Below are 12,184 nucleotides of genomic sequence, written 5' to 3' on the forward strand. Positions count from 1 at the left end.
GATATACTGTTACATGAAAAAAACATGGTACAGAAGAATCTCTAGAGTATAACTCATTTTAATAAAAGAACAACTACATGTTTATATATGCAAAACTAGTCTAAAAAGATTTATGTCAAAGGGTAGTTACCTCAGAAGGGGATTGGGGAACAGGGAGACTTTTGCTTTTTGGGGTATCATTCTTTTATAATGAGCCTCTATTTATTTGTAATTAAAAAGATCAATTGAAACCTTAAAAAACAAAAACGGAAGACCCTACATTAAACTCAAGACTCAGGACCAATCAGCATCTGACTTGGGGCCATGGATATTCCAGAAGGAGGACCAAGGCAGTGCTGATGTTACCATATGGTACTACATGTTCTGGATCTTCAGGGAGCATAGAGGGTGCACAGACTTGCTCTGACCCTATGTGCAGCTTGAACTCTGACCCCTGGCCCCCACCCTGACCCTTACCCCCTTACCAGGGAACTGTTTCTCAGATCTTCCAGCTGAAAATGCTAAAGGACAGCACTGCCTTCCCTACCCTCAGCCCTCGAGAGAAAGGAGAGGTAGCCTGCCCAACTAAAGGCAGCTGTGAGAGTGCTGAGCTCCTGGAGGAGGGGAGGCAGAATTCTGAGAGGGGCTGGCAGTGCTTGGAGCTTGGAGCTTGGAGCTTGTCCGACTGCCTTGGGGAGGTGAGAAATGGAGCGTCTGTCCTCTTCTACTATATTAGGGTTGTTTACCTTGTTGCCCAGGACTCTGAGAACCTCAGCAGGGGAACAGCTGAGGAGCCCAGTGACTAAGCTCTCAGCATGGGCATTCATCTCCAGGACACTTCACGCTCTCGCCCCCCTCCCACCCGCCTCTCAGGAGGGACAGCTGAGCCTTCTCCGGTGGCCGGGGAGGGGATTGCTGCTGAGGTCAGGCACGTGGCCTTGGCATCTTAGTGGAAGATGATGACCCATGCTGGCAAGGACTCAGCACGTGTTCTGGCCAGTGGGGGTGGGCAGGTGGAGCTTGCTTATCTGACATAGTATGTCTGAAGTTTCGGGTAATACCTACGGATAGTCCCCTCTCTCATCCCATCATCCTGAGGCCCAAACTCTAGAACTCAAGCACCTGGCCATGTACAAGCCAGAGAAGCCAGGTTTATTCACATCACAATTTGTCTTGTCACCCCTTAAAGCCACAGGTACCCATGACAGTGGCAGCAGCAGTGTCCACTCTGCATGGGGCCCAAGTGGGATAGGCTTGCCTGGCCTGGCTATTTGGTCCCTATCCTTTTGGGGATCAGAGTGTCCTCGACAAAAGCCACTGGAAAACAAGATCCATCTTTGAGTTAGCTTGTTTCACCTTGCCCATGGGCCAAGGAGATGGCTCAAAGAAATGTTTCTGATTTTTGCCTTAGGACATCCTGGGTGCTATTCTCAGGCTGAGTTTGGGCCAGGGACAAGGTGGTTTCCAGTCAAGGTGAGCTGAGAGTCAGAAGTAAGAGAAACAGTATCTGGAGTGGAGCAGGGCTGACACCCTCAAGGACTATGGATCTGCTGCTGCTGGGCCCAGCTGGTGTGATGTGACAGAAGGAGGCAGCAGTTCCAGGCCCAGCTGTGTGGCTTTGGGAAAGGCGCAGATCTTCTCTGGTCTCCAGTCCTACCGTGAGTGAGATGAGGGAGTGGGAGAGGTGACTCAGGCCTCTGCCTCTAATCAAAGTCCTAGGAGCGCAAGTCTTCCTCTCCTACCCCTTCCTGAAGAGTGGTCCAAAGCCAAACTCTAGAGTTGGACAAGCCGAGGGCTCTTGCTAAGTCTCATTTCCTCATAATGTCCATCTTGCAGGACCTACTACATCCGGGGGACCAGAGGCAGAGCTCGAACTCGACAAACTAGATGTGATTCCTAAGGTACACAGCCTCTTTCGGGGGAACCTGTCAGGTGGAGGCTACGCCCTTGCTGTTACCTTCTGGCCCACTAGTGGTGCAGGGGTTTCAGCTCAAAGAATTTCGTGACAATCCAACCATCTTCCAGGTTTCAACTTGCCCTAGGGGCCTGGCATCAGGAGCGGCCCAGGCTGCGTGCACACTCTCACACTCCCTGTCACGTACACACGCACCAGGTGCAGGCGGGGAAGTGACGGAGACCGTTCCCTTCCAGCTCCAGCTGACCCAGGCAACCAGGATAGCCAGGCTCTGTTAACAAGTCAGACCCACGGCTGCTCTGAGACTGTTCTTGAAAGAAAGCAGAGGGCACGAGACAGGCCTCTGCCCAACACCCCCTCCAGCCCCGGAGCCCCGGCATACCTTTTTGACGGCACACTGGAAGCCCGTCTGCTTGTCCTCCATCCTGTGTACCTCTCCGAAGGAGCCTCTGCCCAGGCAGGGCTGGCGCGTGGCCCAGTGGACCTCCTCTCGGTATTCATAATCCACTGGCTTGAGTTTCTGGGGTTGGCAGGAGAGAGAGGCCAGTTTCAATGGCCAGGGCAGTGGAGGGACGAAGGGATACAGTGAGGAAGGCTCTCAAGCAAGGGCCCTTCCAGGTTGCTGGGCTGAGCCCTCACAACCAAAGACACTACTGGGTCTGAGGCAGGGCTTGGGGGTGTGGGCAGGACCAGAGAGAGGGTTACAGGAATCAGGCGAAGGCAAAGGAGAGCTTCACCGGCTGCCTGAGGCAAGCTGATCCTTGTGATGAAAGAACCTCCTCCCCAGACTTGTGGTTGTGGGACAGAAATGAAATTGTCCACAACCCTGACAATGAAAAAATACGAGCTAAAGGCAGAAGAAAGAGAAGGACAGTGAAGGGGCAGGGGACAGGAATAATGTCAAAGATGGATGGAATAAAACTGAGAAATCTAAGTTTGGGAAAATCATGTAAGGTTACAAAGTTATCCAGTAAGAGAACTAGAGGAAGAAGGGAAGGAAAGAAGGGTAGCAAAGACAGACAAAATCCTCATTGTTCACCCTGGGGGTCAAGAGGTAGCCCCTGCTCTTGACACCGGCTTGTCCCTGTTTCTCAGCATATGTGTTATTCCTATAGTGCACACACACAATGCAGCAATGATGGGGCAGCCAACCAGAAGAACTAAGAACAGGAATAGCTGATAAGACTGAAAAAGGAGCTGGAAACGGACCGGGAGACTACTGCTTTCCATCAATGCTGAGCACTCTGCCAACTGATTTGTTATCACATGAGTGAGTGACTCTGAGAACGAGAGAAAACCGTCCCCCCAGAGGGTGGGACTTGAAAGCAGGTCAGGCAGTGATGCCTCTTCTCCCATCAAGGTCCCACCCTGACTCCCAGCTGCTGTTCTCAACCCTGGAGGTGGAGGTGGAGGTGGAAGTGGTGGTATACGTACGTATGTTTAAGGATTACTCACCTCAATAAGCAGCACCCCCTCGCTGTCCTCAGTTTCGGGGCTGGGCTCCTGGGGCCTGGAGCCCCCTACTGACCAGGTCTTGGCCAGGCTGGCCAGGCTGCGGGCCTGGCCTGAGCTCACGCTGCCTTGCAGAGCATGCACCAGGTATTCCTCCACAGAAAACTTCTCACTCGTGCCATGAGACGGGCAGCTGGGCTTTAGGCGTGGGCCAGGCAGGGGCTTCTGACTGTCTACACAGGCCAGTCTGCCCAGGTGAGGGCCAGGCAGGGGCTGCTGGCTGTCTACACAGGCCAGTTTGCCTAGGAAGTAGGACTCTAAGGGGTGAGGTTTCCAGGGCTGGAGAGGGTGGAATGGGAAGGGGTGGGGCAGTCTGCTGTAGGGGAAGGGGTGAGCGGGCTGGGGCAGGGGGCCTATGTCCTGGGGGTGGTGGAGTTTCCACACGTGGTTTAGACACTGCAGGGGGCTGATCAGTTTGTGGAGCTCAGGTCGAGGCAGTGCGGGCCGCAGGCCCTCCCCGAGTTTCTTAAACCAGAGTTGGCCAAGGCCTGGCTCCTTCAGAGGCCTGGTGAACTGGGGGGCGCTTCTAACATATGGGGCACCTAGCGAAGACTCGTCCTCCTGTGGGGGAAAACACAGGTGTTAGGACCCAGGGCTGGGGCCAAGGCACAGGCGCCATGCTGAAGGCCCGTGAGCCAGGTGCTGCCGGGGACCGAGGCCCAGGGTAGGGTGACGGCTCTCACCTGCACTGGGACTGTGCAGCTCTCCTGCTCGGGGGTTCTAGGGAGGGGCTTGGCCAAGGCCACTCCCGCCTGAGCCAGGGACTTGGAGCTCTTCTTCTTGCGTTTCTTCCGGGCTTTGCTGCGACGCTTCCCCTTCCAGCACACACGGGCCATTTTGCCCTCGGTCGCGTGGGCCACATTGTTGGGGATTTGATCAAGGCTCTCAGACTGGCTGTCAAAAAGAGGACACAGAAACACATTGTGAGCATGAGGAGGCAAGAATATGGGCCAGCTTGGGTAACTGCAGATGGAGTCATGTAGACTCGAGGTCAAACCCCAGAGTAGTCAGTACTTGTGTGAATGTGCGAAAGTTCCTAAGCCCCAAGGACCATCGGTCTCCTCATTGATAAAATGGGTGTAGTATTTTCTGTCAGGTTGGGTGGAGATGGGGGTTAAATGAAATAGCTTATTTAAAAAGCCCACCTGGGTGCTGGCCCCAGCAAGCTTCTGATAAACAGTAGTTACTGCTAATGTGAGGGGATTCACACTGCTCTTCCGGTGGGGGGGTGGGGGTGGGTGGACACAGTTCTCTCACTGCTCTCCAAGGTGGCAGAGGTCCCAGAAGGGGGCATGTGGCTCTGACGGCCACAGCCCACACTCAGCATTCTCAGCTCTGACTGACAAGAGTGGGTTTCTGTTGCCTCTGGAAGGAGGGGCAATTGAGGTTGGTGACCTCCACCTCCTCTGGTTCCAGGGCACACCTGGCTGCCGGAGACGCGTGAGGAGTTGCCTGGACTGGGGCCCGGGAGCAGGGGAGCCCGCCCTCCTCTGATAGCCCACAGCTCAGCACCATGGCAGACTAACTCAGCTCTTACCCCTGCCACGTATTAAGACCTGGTGGCAACAGGATTTCTGACAGGACTGCTGCCAAACAGCTGTGGAGCAGACCCTGGCTTAGCCACCCTCTCATAGCCTCATCTTTTGCCCCTCACCAAGAAGGCAGACTCATCCCAGCCCGGGAGGGTCGCTAGGGGCCTACAGATTTTTTTCAGGCAGCTGAAAGAAGTGGATTTATCAGAAACCCCCAGGAAGCCCCTATCCTGGGCCAAAAGGCATCAGGGGTGACATAAGGAATTCGACCGAACACTGAGCATTTCTTAGTTCAAGGGCAGCAGCCTTCCCAACCTTTTTATCACTAGCAGTTCCCAAATTACAGTGACGAAGAAGTGTTCCTGGTGGCGGAGGAGGAAACAGCTTCCAGATTCAACCTCCAGTTGACAAAAATCATCTCTGGGGCTGCGGAGCTTGGGAACAGACTGAGTCTCACTTGGCTCCTTCTACAGGGCCACGGAGCAGTAAGTCTCTGTCCCTGCCTGTTTCCAAGCCCTCATCCCTCCTCGGCTGTGTCTCACAGGAGAAAAGACACAGCAGGTTTCTCCCCAAGTTAGAGGCCCTCTCCGGACCTGCACTCGTGGTCACGCACCAGCAGGAAAATGCCTCCTGTTCCCAGCACCCTCCCGACTGATGGGAAACGGGGAGGAGCAGCAAGGACTCTGAGGAGAATAAAAATAAAATGTCAAGCTGATGTGACCCAGAGGCAGTCATCTACACGCTGTGAAAAGCTTTTGAAAAGCTTATTTGGCCGGGAGAGCAGCTCAGCCAGGAAAGCCTGGGCGACTTCCAAGAGCTGAACCACAGGTGCTGAAGGAGGGAGCCAGGGGTCAGTGGGGAGCAGCCTGGGCAAGCAGCTGGGGTGGGGAGGACGCTGCGTCAGCTCCCACTCAACCTGGCCTCCTTACCTGTACTGTTTTGACCCAGCGATGAAGATCCGTTCTGAAAAGGTGGGGCTGAACTCTTGACTATTCTCACCTTTTAAGTAAAGGGAAAGGGGATGGAGCAGAAAAGAGAGAGAAAGGACAGGAATTCAGCACTCAGGAGGGAGGCATTTTGCAGGTACCCTCTTGGCCACTCTTTCTCCTTCCCAGACCACCTCTGCCTGGTGGCTCATCTGCGGTCACTGATGGGCTCACCCCGCCCTCCCAGCTTAAGGGTCAAGGCCAGAGAGCGTGCCTACAATATGGGATCATGATGCCCACCTCATTTCACATACTGTGAAGCTTAAGTGAGATCATCTATGTAAAACTCAACACAGTGCCCGGCACACAGTTACAGCTTAATAAATGCACCCTATTGTATATGTGCATACATATGTATGCGTGTGTGGTCTCACCATTGTTATGTCACTCACTCCATTTTAATTTTCATTCTCTTATCCCTCATCAAAGACTAGCCAGAGGAAGGGGAAGGCGAGCGGAAGGGTGTGTGTGTGTCCATGGGAAAATACCACCATGAGCTGTTGGTCTCGCCAGGCTCTACCCCCTGGGGTGGAGGATAAGTGTTGGGGAGAGAGGGGACTCCTGGCCCTACCAGCCCTCTTGGGAGTTTCTCAGGCTCTGGTGGTAGTCACCGTTCCAAGTCATTTTGAGGTATTGTGAGTGGAAGCAGAAAGGACCAGACAGGCCTCGCCCTGAGGCCCTCTGACTGGCCCCGCAGGCATTCATTCTGTCAGGGGTGCTGCGCTGAGGTGGACAGTGGCGAGGGGCTTAAGGCCCCACCCAGGTGGGCTTTCCAGGAGACCTGGCCATTCCTGTCCCGGCCTCCCCAGAGATGCTCAGGCTGCCCAAGGCCAAAGCAGAAGGCTGAGGGCCTGCCTGATGATCCTGCAGAGTCCCCAGGACCTCAGAGCCCACGCATTCCTGCCCCCCGCCTCCCTTACCCTGCTCTGGTCCCAGTGGACAGGGGCCCCATTTGCCCCTTCCCCTGCTTGTTTCACTCCCTGGCACTGTTCTAGCTCCCACTTCACACTGATTCTCGGCTTAACCCTCTGTTGTGTCTTGTGAGAGTCTGCTATGGTGGTCACCCTGGCCTCCCTCTTCCAGAGAGGGCCCCTGAGCCCAGCCTGAATGGTGCGCAGCCACTCTTGCACAAGCACTGGGCCCACCTGCAGACCCCCTACCTGTCCTCTCTGCCGACACCCCCCCTACCCTGGCCCCTTACATTCGGCCTGGGCGATGATGGAGATGGCGGCTGGCCCGCCCTCGGAGCCTTCCTTGGCTGTGCCTTTGGTAATCACGTCGTTCAGGATCTCCCACTTCCCACAAAACACAGGGCTCTTCTCCACGGCCTCAAGCTTGTGGACGGAGCTCTGCTTTTTCCCCATTGCCTGTGTCTTCTCCTTGGCTTTGGCGAACTCCTGCTGCCCAGCCGCCGAGCTGGGGGCGCCTGGGCAGGCCATCTCCATCACTGCCATCTCCCAGGCTCACACTCACCCTGAGAGAGAGACCACACACAGAGCAGGTTACCCCCAGACCCTGAGGGGCCCAGGTCAGGGGTGGGTGGGAGGAGAAAAGCAGGGGGCAAGGGATCTCTGCCTCTTCACGCTGCAGGGATTTAGCCTCTAAACGGTCCAAATGGCAAAGGAGTCAACTTCTCACCGTAGATGCTGTTCCACATGGTGTGACCTCTCCAGCCCTGCTGGCCCCTCCACCGTAAATGGCTCCTCCACTCGACCTCACGAGGACTCCAGCCCGCCTCCCCAGGACAGCTATGGACCAACATCTGGGTTGGTTCTTTCTTGCTTTTGTAAATAATGGCTGAATCTTTTTTCTGTTGTTTGTTTTGAGGAAACTTCGCTTCCCCAGAGCAGGGTAGTGGATCCCAAAACCATTCGTCACCTTGTTGATTCTGCACAAGACTTGCCTTCTTAGAGGACATGCCTACACTGTCCAAGACGGCTTTTCTCCAAGTGGAGAGAATCAAGGTTTTGTTTTGTTCCCAAGTAGGAGGTAGCTGTATATGTGTATATATATGTGTGTGTGTGTGTACATAAGTTTGGGTGTATATCTTTACATATACATGTTACCTATATACACATATATGAAATCTTACAATGTCTAAAGATCAGCATGCAGATCAGCATGCCAGCACTTTGCTCCCTTTCTGAGACTCATCTATTTGTAGCTCTCCAGGAGGAACTGACACGCTTCCTTCTGTAACGTCCAAACTCACCTGCTGAAAACCTCTCCTAGGTAGCATTTTTCTTTCAGGCAACATTAGTAGTGGAACTTATATTAGAGCCCCCGACACTAACCGACACCTCTAGAAATACGAAGACAAAGCACAAGAATTCACCTCTCTCTGGGCTCATCTCCACCTGCCCCGCGTTCCCATGAAGCCAGGAGGGAGAGAGAGCCCACTGTTGTGACAATCTGCAAACAGTATGTGTGCTAGAGTTGTCAGGAAAGAGAACTGCCCACTCTGAGATTGTTACCACTTGGGAACCTTTCTGAAGACTGGGGCTGTGAACTCCCCAAGGGCAGGGCCCTTCCGGGTTGGGTCATGACTTGCCCAAGACAAAGCCTGAGAAGGTGCCCACTGCAGACAGGTCTTTAATAAGTGCTCTCTGATGGCAGCTTGGTCCTAAGGCTGTTCCTAACAGATGTAGTCTTCCCTACCCTAGCTCCATTCATCCTGGATCCCACCTGTTTGTGCTTGAGGGAGAAAGGCAGACCACAGGAAGCCAAGCCTCTAACCCCTCTGGCCTTTTGCCTATCAGGCTGGAAGCTTAAATGAGATAGTGGGAAGCTGGGAAACACTTGGCTGAAACCTTCCTCCTACTGCGTCTGCCTCAGCACAAGGGCTATGAAAGACTGAGCCAGCTTGACTGGGGTGTGGTGAGGGGGGATGGGTTTGTTGGTCTCTATGAATTTGATCCTCACATCTCTGCCTTCAAGGGCATCCAAGCTTTGAACTCAGAGCAGCTCCAGCTTTTAGCAGGGATGCCTGGGTGTGTTCCTGAAGGCTGAGGAGGCTGAATGGGTGGCCTCATTTTTACTGATGGCCTTAAGAAGTCTAAGGAATGTTCTGACTTCAGTGAGGTGAAAGCTCTCCAAGGCAGGCTGTTTTACTCACAACCATACTTTCATCCCACTCCACACCTCCTCAACCCTTTCCATCTCCCAAAAGGACTCGATCCAGGGCCTGGAGTAGTGCCTACCTTTCTCAGCCTTTTTAGGAGGGGAAATGAGATCTTAAAAACAAACCCCAAACCCTCAAGTTCTAACAGTATTAGAGGTGTACTTACAGGGACTCCACGTTACTTTTACCTCTTTATTTTTACTTGAAACGGAGGTCTAATTAGGCAGAGGCTTGCCCAAGATCACCTAGCCTGTGCGGGGCAGTGCAGGGCTGGACATAGTGGGCTGTGCCCCCCACTCCCAAGGACCCTGGGCTTCAGGGAAATACAAGCGGGAAAATCATGGTCCTCCCTGGGCAGAAGGCGCCGAGGGCAGAGGGATGTCCCTGGTATACAGCGGAGCGGGGCACAGATGAAACTACTGGCTGCATGAGGGGATCAAAGGATGATGCTGAGCACCAGGGATGAGGAAAGAGTTTCACCTGACGGGTGAGAGAGATGAGGCCAGCGGTCAGCGGTTGCTCCGAGGGCGCCCAGCTGCTTAGAGCGCTAGCTGTACCCGGGCTCACGTGGCCTGTCTCTGCCTGACCTGGCTCACCCCAAGCTGGAGCTCCTCCAGAGGGGCTACGGGGTCCCTCCCCCCAGGAGCTGTACTTTCACCTTGGTGGTTAGGTGGGCAGCTGGCCAGGGGCCCCGATCCTCCCTCCATGAATACTCCAGGCTCCCCCGTCCTGGAGAGGGGGAGGCCGAGGCAGCGGAGCTCAGGGCCTCCTCCCTTGCAGTTCCCTGATGACTCATCCAACAGCCTGGCAGGCGGAGAGAGGAACAAGGCAGCCTGAGAAACTAATCCAGCAGCTGGCAGCTGAATCTGTGAAGGGCATGGGGAAAACAGGCTGACCCTCACCTCCCAGGGGCACGAAATCACAGCCTGGGAGCTGGATAGCTTTGCCGGTGGCTGGCTTTCCTGTGCCACATGACCATGACTCAGACCCTCACTGACAGTCCCCAAGTTCAAGAGGCTATTCTCAGGACACTTTGGCCTGACAGCAACTCTCCGACACATACACATGCATGCTCCCTCACTCCTTCCCCACTCCTACATGCGTTCTGATCTATAAAAAATGGGGTTCTGCACTGAGCTTGGGACTGCTGGTCAGGTGGCCTGCCCAGCCCTGCAGCTTTGCCCCTTCTCTCTCTCTCTCCTACAGCTTGTGGGGAGTGAGGACTAAGTGGGAACCTGTTGTGTCTCTGCCTTTGAAGGCAAGTCAAAATCCTGATCCATTACTCAGCTGGACACTCCCCCCAGCTCCACTTAGGCCTCAAGTGCCTTCTTCCCTCAGCTCCCTGTGTCAGAGCTGCGGATGTGAGCAGTGGCAACAGCCAAACCCACTCAGCTCACCCACCAGACCATGAAAACAAAAGGAGAAAGGAAAGGGGCAGGATTAATTCAGTATTCTTTTAGGGCCTGATCCACATTCTCATCTGTGGTGCCACCATAACGAAAAGCTAACACGTGGCAGTGGCTTTGAAACCATGAGGTGGGCTTCCATCACATTCTCCAAGGGTCTGACATTTCTTGGAAGATTGCTCTAGTCTCCCCAGAAGACCCAGGCCAGGGCTAAATGCCCGATTCTGGCTTCCTTCTTTTACGCCAAGGAAGTGCTCACTAAATGCAGTGCCCTCCTACCTGACTGCAAGTTAGAATAACCAGATGAGAGAGAGGGTATAGCTCAAGCGGTAGAGCACATGCTTAGCCTGCATAAGGTCCTGGGTTCAAACCTCCTCTAAAAAATAAATAAATAAATAAACAAACAAACAAATAAATAAATAGACCTCCTCCCCCCTACCCCAAAACAATAATAATAAAAAGATTAGGGGGGAGGGTATAGCTCAAGTGGTAGAGTGCGTGCTTAGCATGCACGAGGTCCTGGGTTCATTCCCCAGTACCTCCTCTAAAAACAAATAAACAAATAAACTTAATTATCCCCCCCCCAAAAAAGAAAGAAAAAAAAAGATTAAAAAAAAAAGAAGAACCAAATGAGTTTTACTGAATCAGTCACTGGGCATTTGGCCCAGAAGCTGTACTTCTGACAAGTTCTCTGGATGATCCGGATGCCCGGGGGCCAGGGACTGCTATTTGACCCCTGCTCTAGACAGCTGCACAGTCCAATATGGCAGCCACTAGCGACATGGTCATTTACATTTAAGTGAATTCATTTTAAATAAAATTTAAATATCAGTTCCTCAGGTGCACTAGCTAACCACATAGGGTAGTGCACACAAAGAACATTTCCATCACTGCAGAAACTTCTATTAAGACAGTTCTTGTCTAGGGCTCTGATAGCAATGCTTTCTCTGACAGCAAAATTTCTGTTCCTAGGATTCTGGGACAGGAATGTGATTTAGACTAAATAAATGTCTGATTGACCGGAAGGTACAAAAATTATGTTTTACATTTTGATCTTTAGTGATGATAACCTTTCTAAAATGTATCATATTTCAGTTCCCTGTTTTAGTAAGTACAGTAAAAATACCAGATTAGGAACCAGAAGACATGAGTTCTAGCCTTGGCTGCTTTTCTTTAAAATGAGTTCATACCTCAACCCCCAATATATAGAAGAGCGAGAAACATGCAACTGATACGTAATTCATGTTAGAAACAGCTGCTCTGCTGAAGAGGGTGGGCAAGGGCCAGACATATTCAGCTTCCCTTCACCCAGCAAGGATCTCTGCGGAATCCTAGGTCTCCAAGGAAGAGTTTGAAAACCAGAGGCCTGGGGAGAGTTTTGAGGTTCCTTCTAGTTCCCAAAATGCCACTGATTTGTCAGGATTATTTGAGGGCTGGATGAATCCAGTTCAGAATGATAATTGTCAATATCTACCAAGCACCACCATTATTAATGTCAATTTCAGGTGTGCAAGTTAAGGCTTAGAGGGGTTCAGTAGCCTGACGAAACTGTCACACAATGACAAGTTGCAGAGGTGGGGCTGAACCTGTGCTGTTGCTTCCTCAGCCTTCATGCTAAACCTTGAGCTGGCCACTGAGTTTCTTCTCTTAACTTCTCTAGAGTTGTTTTGAGGATTGAATGGGGGTAGACTACATGAAATGCCAATCAGCTTGCCTGGCCAAAAGAAGATGCT

At 52.7% G+C, this 12,184-nt stretch overlaps 1 protein-coding gene across 1 annotated transcript in view; it reads right to left on the reverse strand.

Moving 5' to 3' along the window:
• MAP3K14 (mitogen-activated protein kinase kinase kinase 14) overlaps positions 1–12,184 on the reverse strand; it is a 40,139-nt gene that overhangs the window by 11,787 nt on the left and 16,168 nt on the right. The window contains exons 2-6 of the mRNA XM_032457423.1: positions 7,126–7,398; positions 5,868–5,937; positions 4,090–4,300; positions 3,350–3,967; positions 2,277–2,414 (exon numbers count right to left, since the gene is read on the reverse strand). Of these exons, the coding sequence (XP_032313314.1) occupies positions 2,277–2,414; positions 3,350–3,967; positions 4,090–4,300; positions 5,868–5,937; positions 7,126–7,378 (1,290 nt within the window). The 5' untranslated portion in view covers positions 7,379–7,398. The remainder of the gene's footprint in view (positions 1–2,276; positions 2,415–3,349; positions 3,968–4,089; positions 4,301–5,867; positions 5,938–7,125; positions 7,399–12,184) is intronic.

Source organism: Camelus ferus, chromosome 16 (genome assembly GCF_009834535.1).
Source record: "Camelus ferus isolate YT-003-E chromosome 16, BCGSAC_Cfer_1.0, whole genome shotgun sequence".
Classification (NCBI taxonomy): domain Eukaryota; kingdom Metazoa; phylum Chordata; class Mammalia; order Artiodactyla; family Camelidae; genus Camelus; species Camelus ferus.